The sequence below is a fragment of the Heptranchias perlo genome, chromosome 18 (assembly GCF_035084215.1).
Source record: "Heptranchias perlo isolate sHepPer1 chromosome 18, sHepPer1.hap1, whole genome shotgun sequence".
In the NCBI taxonomy this organism is placed as follows: domain Eukaryota; kingdom Metazoa; phylum Chordata; class Chondrichthyes; order Hexanchiformes; family Hexanchidae; genus Heptranchias; species Heptranchias perlo.
Window position 1 is genome coordinate 14,790,103 of NC_090342.1, and position 18,511 is coordinate 14,808,613.

Genomic DNA, 18,511 nt, shown 5'->3' on the forward strand with positions numbered 1-18,511 from the left:
CAATGCTTTTTCATTACATAACAAACTTTGTAACCTAAATTTTCTTTACATTACAGTAGAGATAGATAATTTGAAATTACGTGACTGGGGCATATCAGTTTTGAATTAGATCAGCCAAGTGCTGGAGGCTGAGTGCAGCAAAGGGTGGATACTTTTGATGTACAATGGTATGAAAACCAGAATAAAATGGGTGGAGATAGGGAGAGACTGGTAAGAAAAAAAAATAATGAGCAATTTAGAATTCTAGGAGGGGAACAGGAAATCATGATGAGTGGCCAAAATATGTAAATATATTGTACTTGCACTTTTAGGTGGTTTACTGCAGAGAAAATTTGGTGAAATATTTCAGACCACACCAGGTGCTATCTGAAAAGTTTATGCTGAAATGTAGTGTTGCATTTCTGCTCCATATATAGCACTGCCAATTAATGCTTTGCAGTTATTTTCTCCATAATTAGAATCAGTTGCACTTGTACTGCTGGCCACTAACAAGCATAACGCTCCTTTGATCATTTTGTTTCAAGGGCATGTTTCACTTTAGTATGTTTTTTCTATGCCAAGCTTAGTGAAATACTTTATAACAGTAGAGAGTTTCCCTCTCGCTGCACAGTATGGGTGAACTTTGCCTCTTAGTATGAATCTGGCTTTGTGTGGTGGTCAAGGGTTATGTTTCTGATGTTGACTATGATGTGTTTGGCCCAATGATGCTTAATGAGCCAAAGGGACAGCTTATAATAAAATATCACTTCACCTCCTTCATATTGATGTGTGCTTGGAAAATCAGCTTGTGGCCATATCTTTGACAAGGAGGTATGGAAAGCTTTCTATATGCACTCCCCCCTCAATTACACCCATCCTGCAACAAAAAAAGCGACTGTTGCTTCTGGTAGTCTTAGAAAATCGTAAGTGGAATGTGGTTTCCAGGTTTAATTTGTTACATGAAGTAATCATCTTGTTATTTGTAGCTTAGCTCAGATATGAACTATAAATTCGGTTGTGTTGGTGAGCACAGTTTCTTGCTACTTTGTGGGCATAACTAAGATTGAGGGGTAATTGCAAGCTTTGTTTTCTATGGGGGAAGAGGGGAACAATGGGTCAACTGATCTTAAAACATAATTAAGCAGTATTCAGTGCTGTTGCCTGCTGACCGTTTTGTCTGAGAAAGTTAAGCGTGGCAACAAGAGTATTAGCCACCATGAGAGCTAACTTTAAACTTGTATCTATATAGGATATCTGGCAAAACTCCTGGTCCCTGCTGTTCTTAAGGAGACCTTGAATTACTTTGGGAGTATGATTTCTGGTATTTGGAGAAGATATAATTTCTCTCAAAGGGAACAGGTTTTTTAATTGAAATTTTACAGATAAGAATATTTTCATTTTTCTCAACATCCCTTTTGAATTGCAGAGGGGATTTATTGGAGAAACTGTATGTTCCTGTAGTGTAACAAAAGTGCAATGCATGTAAATGGACTATTTTGGCGGGGAGTCAACCTGTGACCCTTGCACCGTATGTGGCCCCCAACCTTTGGCAATCTGGCCGTTGAATTCCAGGCAACTGAAGACATATTGCACTTAGCTTCTTTACTGGTTTGGCTTGTTTGAGTTTTATGGGCCTTAGAGATTTAAAAAGAGCTGTTTTTTGCACTGTTGCCACATTGGTGAATACATTCTAATTCAGAACACCTAAATCTGTATGCCATTTGTGGAAATGTGGATGTAAACTTTATGGTCTGGAATTTCCTGGAAAGTTTTGGCACAAGAACAAAGTAGTGCCACTTTTTTCCTAAGGAAATTTGCACATTACTGATGTGTGCCAGTTTTTTGCTGAGACACTGCTGCATGTGAATTTCCTCGTTAGTTTGTGCCACTTCCAAGATAAGTCCGCTGAAATCCTCTGCCACTCAATGTGTAAGACTCCACCTCCATACGCAAGGCCAGCTCGTAAGTTTCCTAGATTTATACCAATGATGTGTGTTATGGCACAGATTTATGCCCATAAATTTAAACGCAGCAACATTCGATGTCAATTGATATCGGCGTAACTGTGATTTCTCAAGTTGATAGTGATTTTCTTATTTTTAAAAAAAAATTCTTCCTGAGTCCTGCACTGTACTTAACCAAAGTGATGTCGGTCTCTGCACTCAATTTTTTGGACCCACCTCCCCCCTCCCCTACGCTTTCGGAAGGACTAAGCAGTTCGAAAAGCCTTCCCAGTGGGCATACCCTGATCTGCATAATAATGGAAGGGAAAGACGAGCAGCAGAGGCAAGAGGCTTGGAGAGTGAGGTGCCATGATGTAAGATAGCAGTCCACTTGCTGAATTTGCGCTTTTCCGATGCCAGATTTTACATTCCGGCGTGGGCAAATGAGCTCTGCAGGAAATTTCAGTGTTAGCAAGTTCTGCGCTGAAACTATTGTAAATTTTGACCTAATTTCTGTGTAAATGCAATCCAGGAAATTTGGGGCCTATATGTGGACCCCATGCAGCCCATAATAACATGTTTTAACATCCCAGCTTCGATCCTTGATTATCATAGAGGAGACCTTCATATGTTTTTACATTTAATTTTCTTTTGTTATGCTATCTTGTATTGACTGACTTCCACTTGGGTCTGCATTCTAGAAGAACAAGTTATATTTATATTCATGGGGAGTGTTTAGTTTAATCGTGGTAATTAAAAGTTAAATGTTGATAAATGTGAAATGGGGATTTTTATAAACCCTGAAATTATGTTCTTGTCTTATTTAGGAGACGGAGTACAGTGGTCATGATCAGATAGATTTGTACGATGATGTTATATCACCATCCGCCAATAATGGAGATGCACCAGAGGATCGTGATTACATGGACAGCATGCCGCAGTCTGTTTCGGATGATGGTGGCAAAACTCCTAATTCATTGGGTCCAAATATTGTCTATACCTACACTGGCAAGAGAATAGCTTTGTATATTGGGAATCTGACTTGGGTAGGTGTTTTGACTTGTCTCTACGTTTTTGCTGAGAATTTTATTTGTAGAGTGGGATCTCTTGAGTTTTCCAACATCCTCTCCTCCAGGCAGCTGCAAATACAATTAGGTCTAAATTACAAAGATTCCTTGTTTAACTCAATAACAGATGGATAAAGTATTTTGGGTGGATTAGTGAGGGTTGCATGCTTCTTTGCAATAGAAGTTACATATATACATGCTCACCATGAGCTAAAAGAATCTTTTAAAAAGCCAATCCTATCTGCTAATGGAGTAAACACTAGTAATGCTGTTATCTCTGACATAAAGACATGAATTGGTAGCAACTAGTCTTTTATCTGTTAGTAACATTGAGGATTTGTTTACGGTAAAATGGTACAGCATTTATGGTTTTGTTTCATTTTTATGCCTGAAAATTCAGACTATTAAAACTGTATTATGTTTGAAATAATAGTCGGGCAGTGCCGTTGGGGATTTCTGGGTACCTTGCTTAGATTTTTCCCAAAGCACACTGGCATCATGGATAAGCACCAAGAACATGATTTAAGAAGTTGGAACTTGTTCCTGAAATAGGAGCCGCATGGATTAGTTATCAATTTAACATGGAATATACACAAACTCATACCCAACGAACATGACAAATGTGTTTTAGGTCCATCGTTCTTTGAGAGCTTTGTAGAAACCTGTGATGGGTGCTGCCCATGGTTCTCAAAAGGTTGTTTGAAAGCAAAGTTTAATCAACTTATTTGTAAAACTGCATTTCAATCCCATGACATTGAAGGATTTTTGAGTGAAATTCTGAAAATTCTGGTACTGACTTTACACTTGATAACAGTGCAAATATACTCTCCACTCCTCCATGTTTAGTTGTCATGCATCTCCTCCAACTTCAGAAACTTAACATTTTAAAATCTACTAAGCACCATTGTGATGTATATGTTTTAAAGCATGTTGCTTCTTTGAGTTGTCCTCTTTAACATTCAAAATATGTCTTTTTCACATTGCCTTACAGTGGACCACAGATGAGGATTTGACTGAAGCTCTTCATTCAATGGGCATTACTGATGTTTTGGAGATAAAGTTTTTTGAGAACCGGGCTAATGGACAGTCAAAAGGGTGAGAACATGTGATGGATTGCCGCTGTTTAGGTATTGTGTTGGCTGCTGCTTTATAAAAGAACTTCTACTCGAGCGTTAAATTAGTAATTTATTTGCATTCAAAGAATTGGATGTGCAGTAAACTGGCATTTTAATACATTGTTACACATGAAACTTGAACTTTATAGTACAGGGGGTGTTTAGCAGAAATATGTGGTAATGGCAAGTGGTATAAGTTGTAAAGTTTTTGATCAGCTTTTGTTGAGGAAAATTGGTTCTATTAAGAGATAATCATGTTGGAAGTTATCTAGCTCTATAGATTTTTATGTAAAAGTAGTACTACATAAGACAGAATTTTCTACTTTTAAGTGCTATAAAACATTAATGTCATTAACAGGCCAACAAAGGTGTGGTTGTTAAGTGACTTTTATATTTTTTTTAACCAGGTTTGCACTCATTTGTGTCGGATCCGAAACTTCATCCAAAAAGCTGATGGATATGCTTCCTAAACGAGACATGCATGGCCAGAATCCTATCGTCACACCATGCAATAAGCAGTCACTCAGTCAGTTTGAAATGCAGTCTAGGAAATGTAAGCATATACAAATGGCTGTACTGAAAAATGTAATGATCATTTGGCATACTGATGGGTCTGTCAGAGTATAAGAAATTGTATAAGCAAGCTCGCTTAATAATTTTTTGTATGGTTGATTATAATTATGTCTTCACTAGTACTAACTGATGCAACAGTTTCAACTTGGTTCAGTTGGTAACACTCACCTCTTGCGTTATTAGGCTTTGAATTCAAGGCCCACTGCAGGACTTGAGCACTTAATCTAATCTAATACTTCGGTGCAATTACTATGGCAGTAGTACTGCATTATTAGAAGTGCAATCTTCCAGATGAGTTGTTCTGTTGAGGCCCTCTCTGCCTGTTCAGGTGAACATAAAAGGTCTCACACCATTATGTTAAGAATGGGGAGTTTGCCCGGTGTCAGCCAATTTTCCTTTCAACAAGCATCGCCAAAAAATAGATTAACTGACTTTATCTTGTTTGCTGTTTCTGGAAACTTTGTTCAAACTGGCTGCCATTTTTGCCTACATAACAGTAGTGACTACCTGAAGTCCTTGGGACATACACTGCCATATAAATGCAAGTTTTTTTTCCTTTAATTATATAAAACTGGATGTCCCACTGAATTTTAAGTAAAACATTTGAGTTGCAATGCAGGGCATGCACTTGAAAATAAATGCACTTAGTGTGTACTTATTTTTACGTATGTTTGGTGAGGTATGCTGGTTTTACCACCTTCTGCCTATGGAATGCTCCTTGACACTCTCTGCAACTTTGCAAATGTTTGCAGAAGTGCAAATGTAGGGTCACCAATCAGTTGCAATGCCTTATGAGCCTGATCTCAATGTACATTTGGAAAAGTAACTACTTTTGGTACTTGTTTACTACAGAGTTGTTTTTTAAACTTGGATTTAAAAAGAAGTGATTTGTGTTTTATTGTACTTGCAGCTACTCAGTCTGGTCAAATGTCAGGTGAAGGCAAAGCTGGGCCTCCTGGAGCCAACAGTCGCTTAGCATTTTCCCAAAGTGGAAGAGGACGCGGACGTTTCCCACCATCTGGCCCTGGTGGGGACAGATTCCCGGGGCCTTCTGGACCAGGAGGGCCTCCACCTTTTCCTGGTGAATATCAAAGTGATTATCAATGTTTAATGAACAATACAGTAACAAAAGTGCCATACGTTATTTAATGTCCAATTTTTTTTTTATTTTGAATTACTTCAGGATTTAAATAGAATTACATAGATTCCAAAGTACAGAAACAAGCAATTCGACCCAACTGATCTATGTTGATGTTATACTCCATATGAACCTTCTCCTGGTCTAATTGCCTCTTCCTACCCTGCCTCCATATCCCTCTTCCCTTCTCCCTCATGTAAGCACCGAGCCTCAACTTAAATGTGTCAGTGCTATCTGCTTCAACCACTCCCATGTGGCAGCGAGTTCCAGATTCTTGCCACTCTCTGGCATTCTTTGCTCTTTGGATGAAATTAGAGGTGTAATTAAGTCATTGGGATTAAAAATGTCACTCAGACTTTCAGTTGCTTTCAGGTAAATTCACAGTGTGAAACTGAGCTCAAAGTCCCAGGAAGATTCATGGTTTGATTCTTGGCTTCTGCTGGTTAACTCTCAAGTAGAGCTTAAGTGTCCCTGATCTAAAAGAGTGCAAAATCAGCTGCAAATTACTGACTCCTGATCACTATCCCGTGACTCCTGGAAATTGCACAAATGTGGATGTTGTGGAGGGGATCAGCTATGGGTCCTCTATTTCTGTCCCCACCCCCAATCTTTGGAGATGGGTAGAAAGAAAGACTTGCATTTATATAGTGCCTTTCATGACCTCCAGGATGTCCCAAAGCGCTTTACAGCTAGTAAAGTACTTTTTTGCAGTGTAGTCGCTGTTGTAATAGTCAAGTTCAGATATCTTCCGCTGTTTATCAAAAATTGAATTAATTTTTTGAGACTTAATTACTGTCAAACAAATTTCAAGAAAATGTTTTTAGTACAGTGAGTTAACAGATGTTTTTTTTCACTCTGATTTCTCAATAGCATCGAGAATTTAAAGAAAATTTTAGAAAATTGTAATGGAAATATGACTTGTTAACATTTAAGATTCAATGTTAAAAGTTGAATTTTAGTATTCTAAATATAACAATGCAGTGTAATCTTTAGTACAGATGATTCTTATAAATTGAATTTCTTTGAATGTGACAGCATGTTTTTTTTTGTCAGGGCAAGGTCCACCACGACCACCTCCAGGTCCTCCTGGTCCACCAGGCCCCCCGGGTCCGCCTCCACCTGGGCAAGGTCTTCCTCCTCCATTAGGTGGGCCACCAAATCGTGGTGATCGTCCTCCACCCCCGGTTCTGTTTCCAGGACAACCATTTGGGCAACCTCCCATGGGTCCACTCCCTCCTGGTCCTCCCCCTCCTGTTCCAGGCTATGGTCCTCCTCCTGGCCCCCCTCCTCCTCAACAAGGACCACCCCCACCACCTGGTCCTTTCCCACCACGTCCTCCAGGTCCGATTGGCCCTCCTATTACTCTTGCTCCACCTCCACATCTTCCTGGACCCCCTCCTGGTGCACCACCTCCAGCCCCTCATGTAAATCCTGCCTTCTTCCCACCACCGGCCAATAATGTGATTCCTTCATCTGATAGTCGTGGACCTCCTCCGTCAGATCCATATGGGCGCCCCCCACCATATGACCGTGGAGACTATGGACCTGCTGGCAGGTAAATTTTATGTATGCTTTAATTGTTAATAAATGCCTTTATTGATCTTGAGGGAGAAAAATCCTTTGCAAATCATGCAAATATTAAATATGTTTAAGTTAAATTTACCTGAAAATGAGGGAGGGGGGGTGGGTGCTATTGGATTTTAAAGTGGCTTACTGATCTTTCACCTCTAGGACGTGGGTTCAAATCCAGCAGTGGTGGGTGATTCTTCAAATAAGTTTGTAGTTTCAACTCTTCGCTTAAATGCATGATACAAAACTGCCTAAAGTTCATGATTATATTGGAAATAATCAAGGATGCATTTAAATTGCAGCTATTGGTCTGAGACTGGTAGATGAATTTGGGTTTCAGCCAGGCAGAACCCTGTTTACGTTGCTTGGCTCCTGCCTGGCTGTAATTCCACCGTATCTATTTGAGAGGGAACTGTGCATATGTGGATAGATGCATGGGCAGGGCTATCTTCCAGCTATTAGCAATTCAGATGTTTTAGAGAACAGGGAGGGGAGGTTCCCTGCTCTCAACATTTAAATTAAAGTAAGTTAGATTTTTTTTAATGTACCTGGTTGGTAGAACTAATTGACCAATTTTGACACTACTGAATTTATAATCCATGCAGTTTCGCAGCAAGTGGCACGAGGGTCAAGCCCTGAGTCCAGATTTCCAAGGCAACGGATGCTTTGCACTAGAGTTAAGCTTGCCGTGTAACTATGCCCAAAGAATCGCATTCTATTGTCAGCATTCATCTAGATGAATGTAAAAGAAATCCATCAGAAATGTTTTTTTAAAAAGCAGGAGAAAAAATTATAACATACATCCCATGTATCTGTTTAGAATGTCAAGAAAAGATAAGAATTTTGCATCTCAGGTTATCAGGAAATAAATTTTTACTAAGTTTTTCTATTGTCTTTGCATTATTTCTTTTCATGGCAGAGACATGGATTCTTCAAGGACTCCACTGAGTGAAGCAGAATTTGAGGAAATCATGAATCGAAACAGAGCCATTTCTAGCAGTGCAATATCGAGGGCTGTGTCGGACGCGAGCGCTGGTAAACTGAAGCAAATTTCCCCTTCTCTTCCTCTCCCCCGCCCCACACACAGTGTGTATCCACTCTGAAAAGAGCAACTCGTACAAGAGTGCGGTTGTACTGATTCTGGTAACCACCTAGCACCTCGTTCAGTTGATGCTCTTGTGAACTTAAGACAGTGAGTATTGGCAGGCTATTTGATTGGGGCAGATTTCAATACATCTTCAGAAGTTGGAGCACATTGTAAATGGAAATTTACCGTTCATTTAACTTTGGAATGATTGATGCTGAAATATCATGTCAACGCATGTATGTTCCAGCAGAAGCCTCTGGATGGCAATCAGAGTGAAAACCAAAGCTTACTCCCCCCGCCCCCCGCCCCCAAGACTCCGATCAGATGCTGGTTTTAGCATCCTAGCTGCGGCGCTGGCTGAGATCAGCTAACGACGGTGGTGTAGCAGAGTCTGGAGATCAAACTAGGACACTTTTTTTAGTCTGAATGGCTTAGTACAACACTAGGCCTTACAGTTACTGATTGGGCCATCAGCGGAGCCAGAAATGGATCAAATTTTGATGTCCGAGAATGTTGGAAGGTAAGACAAAGGTTCAAGTTGCAGAACTGGGATTGAAAAAGATGTGATAGCTGTAGTAAAGGCGGAATGTTGACTCTCTACATTTATTGATGCACGTATTTGAACAATTATAAACTAATTGTCAAATCTCTTTGTATGGATTGCAGGTGATTATGGAAGTGCTATTGAAACCCTGGTTACTGCTATTTCTTTGATTAAGCAGTCTAAAGTATCTGCTGATGACCGCTGCAAAGTTCTCATAAGTTCTCTACAGGATTGTCTTCATGGAATAGAATCAAAGTCATATGGTTCTGGGTCAAGGTACGGTGATAATTTCCATCCTTATCAAAATTCATTAATGTTGCTGGGGTTAATAAATTAGCAATTGTGTTGCATTTAACTTGCATAACGATCAGTTGTTAAAATTGCATTGATTTATGATTTTGCTGGTGACTGACTTGAAGTTTTTTGAACTGTAAAGCTTGCTTTACACTAGGCGGAAAGACTTGGCATGGCTGAATTTTGCTTGGAAGAGGATCTTTGCTACAAAATATTGTAGGCAGTGAGCAATCACAAGGTTTTTTTTTGAAGGTCATCAGCTGATTGACTGTCCAACCTTATGGCTGGGAACGGGCTGCTGAGTGGTTTTAACCTTTTGCAGCATCAAACACAAATTGACTAAACTTGGAGAATTTGGTCTCTGGTCCTGTGATATGTGATGCATAAACTGTCTGTTATCACAGCTTTCCAGTGCTGATTAATGTTTGTGTTTTATTCTGTATTGACATAGTTGACTTCAGTAGGAGCAATTGCCACAATTCACCTAGATTTAACATTCCATCTGTCTCATGGGCCCAGCAACAATTTTCCAGAAATAGAAAGATAAGGTTGTAAGTCGAGGGTATTTTTTTGATCTATTTAGGGATTATGTTCTGTTGAAGTCTTTAGCCATTGAAAGATTGTCTCAGCATGTGGTCAGCCTTGTTAAAATAGATTTTCTGAAGGGGGGGGGTGTCTTCTGTTAGTCTAGAAGTACCATTCCAGGTAGGCCTGCACTTATGTGGCTTTGATCATGGTTTCAGTGCCTGTTCCATTTGGTGTAGGGCACATTAGAACTTTTTGTTCTGCCCTTGTGGTCCAGGCATTCCTGTTTAGTATTACTGATGTCCAGTCCCCATCTCTACCCATTGATGAGAATAGGACAAGAGATTCTCTCATTAATTTTAACATTTGTCCGCTGAGGGGCAATCTGTTATCTCGGTTTTTGAAGATTAAACTGAAGAGAGCGCAAATGGAAATGGGTGGTTAAATTTCCCTATTGGAATCCTGGCCCACGGTCATGACTGGGGACTACGTTCATTTCAGTATGGTGCCAGGATAACCTCACAGCTGAGGCTTCAGTTCCACATATGTGCATGCAAAGGACAAAAAAAATGCAGTCGTGGACCAGGTAGGTCACAGAGTTATGATTCACAGGATTTCATTCCAAATCGTCTAACAAAGGTGGGGGAGGTTGCCTGTACTGTAGTGTTACCTGTTCATGTGTTCACTTGTCCATCAATTTGATCATGTAATGGCCACAGATACTTTTACCATTAAGTGCAAAAATCGTGCTGTCTTTCGATTGTTCTGAATTGATTCAGTTGAATGAAATTTTAGCAAACCCTAGTTTACATTGTGCAAATTCTGAGTTCCAGATCCTAATGTTAGACTCAATCCAGCCAGGACATCATAGAGCAAGGGATAAGCAGGAAGGTATTGGGAAAGTGGGGGAGAGGGAGGAAAAGCTCCAATGGAATGTTGTGAGATCAGTTTCAGACCATTTGATAATTATATAAATTGTAACATGTTTCAGTTTAAATTCCTATCTGCTTCTGTAGATCTGGATGAGTTTAAATTGGAAGCTTTGTTACAGTTTAAATACTTTGTATTAATAAACACAGTGTTCCACTGAGTTCCAGTGATTGCTGCCCTTTGAATGATGGACTGAGCCAATTGAAATGGAGCGTTCTTTTCCATTTTGCCCTTCAGCATGCCACCCCTTCACAGCTCTGGTTGAGAACGACTGTGCTAATGGCATTCTCAGATCCAGACCAAGAAGGCAAGTCTCCTATGAAAAGGAAGCTCAAAAAGTCTCTCCATAAAGAGATTTAAAGTTGAAGCAAAAGTTATAATTAGTAGGGATTTGGTACTTGTTATAAGAAATTATAAGTAACGCTTTATAATTTATTTTGCAGGATCCCCCAAGTTGCAGATATTTTCTTCAGGCAGTTCTAGGAAATGGGAAAAAATGATCCTCTTAAAGGAAGAGGTCTAAAACAATATGGCTGAGGCCTTACAAAAGGTTTCCCTCAGATGAGGAAAACTGAGATGTTAAGTTTTAGATCTCAATGGAGATGTAGTGTTGATGCAGATCGAACATTGTAGATTTTCCAGCCTAGCATATTGTAAACAAGAGGATGTAGTAACTAGCACACTCGATGCAAGCTAAAAGATTTTTCACAAGTAGACCCCTCTATGCCTACGTACTTCAGATGATCACAGTACAGTAATCCAGAAATGAATCTCTAGTTCACTTTTCAGGACAAAAGACATTTGTGGCTTTGTTTGAATCCCAAGTGATAGTGCTTCTGTTTTCTAGACAGGCAGCAGTTTATTTGGAAGGGGAAGTTCCTGTATATATTTTACACCCCCACCCCCACCGTACCAAGGATCCTTCACAAGGTGTTCATCTCCTCATAGGCTGAGGAAGTAAATCATCCTTGTGATAGCCAAGACAATGACAATATCTTAATGCAATGTCTTCTGCTTTGTTTTGGGGCAAAGAGCCATAAAGCTAGTCTTGCTCAACTGCCTGTAATGTTTTCAGTACACAACACTACTTTGTTTTGCAATCTTCTAATTTGAAGTGGTTTAAAGACACTTAAACTCTGGGGTTTACAGATTATCTGACTTGATGACATGGTTCTTAAAGGTCCAGGCTAGAGAGAACTAGATTTTCAGCAACCATACAGGAAAGCCTTTTTTTAAAAAAAAATTCAAGATGGTTAATTTAGTCCTCAGCGGATTGGCCATAGGGAATTTTTTTTTTGTATCCTCACAATGCTTGCCATTCTAGCATTTCTTACTTCAGAAAGAATTGCTTAGTTGCTTGCCCTAGTGATCTTATATAACACATGGATAGTGCAGTCATTGGGCTTCGCCTATAATTCTTGCTTAGGATTGTTTAAGTTCTATTTATAACTGGAGGTAACTGTATTTACATTGAGGGTCTGTGGTCTGTTGATGAGTCATAGTTTTCATCAGTCTATGCATTTCTCATTTGAGAAATGTAACTTATGGAAACCCATTGCTAATTACAAGTTAGCAAAGTGGGTACTAAAAAGTGGGTCAAAGATATCTGGGAAAACCTGACATTGAATTTCTGCATTGATTTGGTATAGTACTGTATGTGGGGGAAAAAAATAGAATTGTGTATTTTTCAGGTATGATCTTCACTTTTTTCATTTCACGTTCAGCATATGCAAAACACTCCTAGTCTGTTCTCTCTTTTGCATTTGGATTGAAGCTTATTATATTGAATTGTTTAGGGTTTCCCCTGCTACTGTATGTTTGGTCTTGTTGTTTTGATTGGGATTAAAATCAGCACAGAGGCTCACGGTATATATTGCAAAGGTCACCTGTCTCCTTTTTTTAAAAAAAACACTTCACAAAACAAAATACCCCTGGATGATTTTCTTTCAATGATTGGATGTTCTGCAGTATCCTATTGTATATGAAGTTAGAACTTCAATCAAAGAAGCAGTTGAACTTTGTTTCTTTGGTTCATCAGGATACATGTCTAATTTCTGAATTTGTGTGTTTGCTACAATACAGACTAAATTACGGTCATTTTTGTTGGTCTTGAGTAACAGGCAGCAAAATATACTTTCAGTATTTGAGCATTCAGTATTTTAGGGATATGGGAATTCTCATAAAATTCTGAGATGCAGTGTCCATTACCTAGTCCTCCTGATGTGGCAAAACTGTTAACCACAGTAATGAGTTAACTAACCTGTCCGACCATACAAAACAATGAAGAAAATGTTTTTTTTTGTAAATGTTGATTTTTAAAAAAAATTGCTTAGCCTTGTTCCACTAAAGAGTAACTGTCTTTTAGGAAACGTGAACGTTCACGGGAGAGAGACCACAGTAGATCAAGAGAGAAAAGCAGACGCCACAAAGAGCGCTCACGAAGCCGTGATCGACATGATGACTATTACCGTGAAAGAAGTAGAGAGCGGGAAAGGCATCGTGATCGTGAGCGAGATAGAGACAGAGAGAGAGACAGAGAACGAGAGTATCGTCATCGTTAAATAGGTGGGTTGCTTTGTTCATTTATAATTGTGTAAAGCGATTTGTTTTTATTTTTCTGCCTATTCTACAAACAGATTTTTCAGAATTCTTCAATTTTATACAGTAGCATTCGACTGGGACCTTGTGTAAAGTTGCACAGAAGCTGTTTAGCACATTAGTCAAATAACATTCTTCAGAATTTTGGTAAGTATTGCTGAAGCTATCACCATTTGAGATGGGTGGAAGTCTAAATTGTGATGAATGGCAATTGAGTTATTTTATTTTGCACTTCAATTCATCAATTAGAGCATTGCTTTTCATGTAAGAAGTTAGAAAAGAACTTTTTTTTGCACACCAATTCATACCCTTCTCTCAATCCCTGCTGTAATTCAGAATTTTGTCTACATTGTATGTTCTGAAATAATTCTTAGAAATTATAATTGCTATCACGGACTATGCCACCAGAGGCACCTGTGTGGCTTAGAGTTCCGTTTCAAATAGTATTGTTTTTCTGTCTTTACAGTCTTTGCCCCCACCCCACCATCCTTGCCCCATGCCATTTCCAGCAAACGTAAATAGCTGCCTTCAGCGCAACATGCTGCCGATCACCATTTTTTCTGGTTGCAGATAGGTTCAGTGCTAAGCCTGTTCATGCAGGGCAGATGGCTTTCACGGACCTCCTTCTTTCCCCCATCCACTCAGTGGGGAAGGTTTGCAGCCAGGAAATCAAGTTCCACTGGGACTTCTAAGAAACTGTGCTCAGTTGCTTCTCTGCCAACAGTATAAACAGGGGCAATTCCTGGACAATTAACATATTGCAAGATTGCTTCAAGTAGAAGTGATTCTGCAATATAAACTGACCAAAGGACAAATTTACCACAAGTATAGTTTTGTACTGTAAAGGATAATGGAGTACTAAGCCCTAGATAACTACTGATAGTTTTATTCTCATTAATGTTTGGGGTTTGAATATGCGTGGAATTTTAAGTTTCTTTTCTGTAACTGCACGATAGTCTTAATACTTTTGGAGATGGGGCTCTGCCACAGAGTTAGATCTTCAGATTCTGATATGGATTTTTACAGCAATCTAATATTCAGAAGAGTATAAACTGGTATTTTTTTAAATGACTAGATTTATAGGCAGTGTATGTATAATTGGCCACAGTGATTTAATGATCTTAGGCAGGCCATTTGGGAGGTGTGAAGCAGAAGGTTTGAGATTCCCCACAGGGAAAGAAGGAAAACAAGAGGCCACATTACCCAGAACAAAAGTCACAAGTATTGTAGCAACCGGTTAATAGAAGCATTTACAGAGGCCTTGTAACAGCTTACCTGTTGATGCTTGCGCCAGCGGATCGCACGTGGCACAGACGTGCCTGAAAAAGGAGAAACCCATTTGGAGGATTTGGGGGTTTTGTTATACATTTCTGGAAAGAGCAACCTGATGTGTCCTGCACTAAAGGTGTTGGCTGACAGGAATATATTTTACCTCAATGAAGCTTTCAGGTAAAACTCTTAATTTTTTTCAAGGTGTTCTGTAGTCTATTTGTGACTGTTTAGATTTTCTGCTGTTTGGTAGATAAACATTCCGTTAACACTTTTTAAAAATTCTGTTACACCTAGTTGGTCATACATAGACTTTTCGAACTGAGGGTACTCGTGTACAATTACTTTGGAATAATTTCTAAAATGGAGCATGTGCTATTTGCGAAAGTGGTTCAATTTTGCATTTGTTTGCACAGGCTTTTTGTTTTGCCAGATTTATCTATTCATCACCAAACTACAGCTTATTAAAATATCTTGACAATGAATTAAGAAATTATGCCATAACCAGTATTTGTATTGATGGCATTTATTAGCTTTATGAGCTAGTCCATAATGAAAAGGGTTCGGGAGCATAGTAATGATATGATCATACAAAAGATGTTCATGGTGTTTTTGTGATGGTATGCATTCTGCAAGTACCACATAAAGAACAGCTCCGAAATGGCAAATTGGTTCACAGTTTACTTTTTATTTCCTACAGGTAAATGGGTTGATGTAATTGTGGAATGCTTTAATTTTTCATTTTTGTAGATGCTTATTGTAAATTTAGCGTAAAAACTTCAAAATTAGAACACACAACATGTTCTGACCTCTGGACTTGCGCTTTTAAAGCAGTGGCTGTGTTCTGATAGTCCTGTTGTTAGAAATTGTTCAGAGTAACACTTTTATCTTTGAGATGTGTTTTACAAGTCCAGCCACCAGTGTTTGTAGAAGTATTGTAATTTTTTTACACTATTTGAACTTTGAAATAGGACCTGTGTTGATAAAACAGTCTTGTTTATGGAGATTACATCAGGGAAAACCAAAATGTTCAATGTGCATTTTTGACACTTGTATGGATCGTGTGATTTTACTTATTGTCTACAACTTAATGGTTTCCTGTGGTGCCCTGTGCCCATGAAAATTTTTACTCTGCAGTTTTTTTAAGTTGGTGGGTATAGTATTACAGATAATGCCACGGATGTTTTAAGGCCTCCTTTAGGGTTTTTTTGGCATAATCTTTAAAAAGGCAAATGTCAGTGAAAGCTGCTAGTCATATGCATTGTTCATATGTAAAATACAGTTTTTTCCTCACTTTAAACCTTGTGTGTTGGAGTACATTCACTCTAATCAGTGTGTTCCCACAATGTGGGGAAATGTGATTGTACTATGTTTTCAAGGAATTGTGAATGTCTTTGTAGTATTCAGACTGCAATTTATATTTTGTGAAACCAAAAAAAAGACTGTGACTTGGTCAATTCCCACGTATTATGGCTGCAATTATGTTTCACTCAAAAGTATGCCGGTAATAAACCAATTTGTTTTTAACCTTTTTACAGTATTGCAGCTCACAAAGTTCATGAAACTAACAATACCCAATTATTCATAGAAACACTGCTAAATATCAATACAAGTCCTCAATTTTTACACCCAAATTGAATGGCACTATTTGATAAAGAACATTTTTGGTTAAGGGTTTGGTTGCAGGGCATTTCAGGAGCTCTGGTTGTGAATTTGATCACTTCAGCTTACTTGGTTGGATGAGATTAATAGTTCAGTTATGCTGCTTGGTTAAGTGCTGCACAGAAGAAGCATTTCATGTTAAATTTATATTCCATGTTCCCAATTACTTGAATTTTGAACTATACTAACTGTAGTTGTGGGGAAGTCTGTCCCAAACCCCACGGTTAGAGGAGGATATTTAGAGACCAGTGGTTTGTAGGGAATGAGAACACTGGAATCAAAAATTTGTTTGCACATTTTCATTTTGTTAAATATTGTCATTCGGTATTCCTTAAGCCTATTGGGCAGTTATCCTCCCTCTTGCTCTTCAATCCCAACCCCAATAGAAGACATGACTCCTTTGCTGGATACAATACTGTCAGTATATGAACAAATTTCAGGTTTCCTGTAGCATGCCCCAGATTGATTGTTTCAATCTAATATATTTGTGTACACTTGAGGTCTGTGACAGTTATGAAGGGTTTTTTTTACATGACATGATGCAACTCCTAAGTTGCCACTCTAAGAATGCATGTAGTGGGGAAAACAATATTGAGTAGATCAAATATGCGCCAATGACGTATTGCTGCCTTGAAGCCATGATGCCAGAAAACAAAAGCTATTTACACACATGAGATTGGGTTTCTGTTCACTTTTAATTGTAATTTAAATTATTAGTACATAGTCTTTAAGGACATGTAGGGTTAGCTGCTCTCTATGTTCTACATGCTTTCACTACTTGACATGTATCCTGTAAACTACCTGCAGAACAAAGTCATGTAACTGAATTGCACAGTATATTCTGGAATTGATACAATACTACTAACAAAGCAACTATTTGTATCTTTAGAATGTAAGAAACGGTGGAAGCCATGTCAAGTGTCAAATTAAATCTGAGTGAGAACAGAAGCTATAATAAATATTTTGCCCATAATGGTCTGGTAACTTGAATTCATGAGTGTGAAGGGGCAATTGTGAGTCAGTTATTTCCCTTCCACACTCTGGAATTTAAAAGCTTTTTAGTACACTCAACACCAGTATTTGTTAAATCCTGTTATTTCAATTTGATAAAAGTTGCATCTTCTTTGATAGAAAGTTATTTGGGGGGGGCGGCGGTTAGATGTTGAGTGTACTTGTATAGAAAGTTTTATTGAATATATGTGCTTGAAACTACAATGTTCTCCAACAACTTCCCATGCCATTTGTCAGCAACCTTTAAGTTTTGTGTTTCAGTAAAAGCTATTAACGCAATTTCAATAAATCCAGTAAATCTCATGGGTTTTAAAATGACATCAATTTTGTTGATTTTATACGTGCATCAAACTACATTTCAAAGATGATCTGAAACTTCCACGTGTTACCCTCAGAATTAGATTTCTGCTTTTGATTTGTTTCTTTGTTGCATTACGTGACTGCATTTACCTCTTGTCTGTTGGTTAATTGCAAACTGACTTTTTAAAATTAAAGCAGTTTGTTATGACCAGTTTACCTTTTCTCATAGCATTGGGCTTTAAAACCAGGAGGGTGTGTCTGCTCTCCTAATTTCAATGAAAAGTACAGGCAATACAATGAAGCTGGAATACAAGTGTGGGATTATTGCATACATTTTTAATCCAATTTCAGAATTTACAGTAAGGACAGAATGGGATGTACTTCCAGGTTTAACTAGGGCATTGGAAAACCTGGGCACTTGAAAATATGAAATAAATTTCAGTGGTGCTTAATCTCAAGTACTTACTTACTTGACACCAAATTTCAATGGTGTTCCTGTAACTTCAGACTAATTTTAAGATTTTGTTTGCCTTGTATGACAGGTTGGATCAGATGGTCTGTGCATTTTTTCCAAAGTCTATACATACACTTATTATGTAAAATGTATAAATTTTGTTCTTGCCTAATTTTCAGTTATGTTACAAGCTTCTAAATTGGATCTTGCTATAGTTTACCAATTCCTCTTGATCTTGTGTTGCCTTTCCTTTCTTCCATTTTCCCTTGGGTTTCCAATGGAAAAACCAGTGCAGTTGCTGTTGCCCTACAATGAAAACTTGGCTGCTCCTTGTAACTAACAAAAGCCTTATTATTTAATCTTCACTAATTCCAAATTTCAAAATAAATTAGATTCCTATGTTGCTTCAGAACTTCTGAATTGTTTTAGCTGCCTAAAGATATAAATGTTTTA

General features: G+C 38.4%; 1 protein-coding gene across 1 annotated transcript in view; it reads left to right on the forward strand.

The window, feature by feature from the left end:
- The window catches only part of cpsf6 (cleavage and polyadenylation specific factor 6), a 31,966-nt gene that overhangs the window by 1,640 nt on the left and 11,815 nt on the right, over positions 1–18,511 (forward strand). The window contains exons 2-9 of the mRNA XM_067999424.1: positions 2,750–2,968; positions 3,981–4,084; positions 4,512–4,657; positions 5,588–5,758; positions 6,869–7,370; positions 8,304–8,419; positions 9,138–9,291; positions 13,130–13,329. Of these exons, the coding sequence (XP_067855525.1) occupies positions 2,750–2,968; positions 3,981–4,084; positions 4,512–4,657; positions 5,588–5,758; positions 6,869–7,370; positions 8,304–8,419; positions 9,138–9,291; positions 13,130–13,325 (1,608 nt within the window). The 3' untranslated portion in view covers positions 13,326–13,329. The remainder of the gene's footprint in view (positions 1–2,749; positions 2,969–3,980; positions 4,085–4,511; positions 4,658–5,587; positions 5,759–6,868; positions 7,371–8,303; positions 8,420–9,137; positions 9,292–13,129; positions 13,330–18,511) is intronic.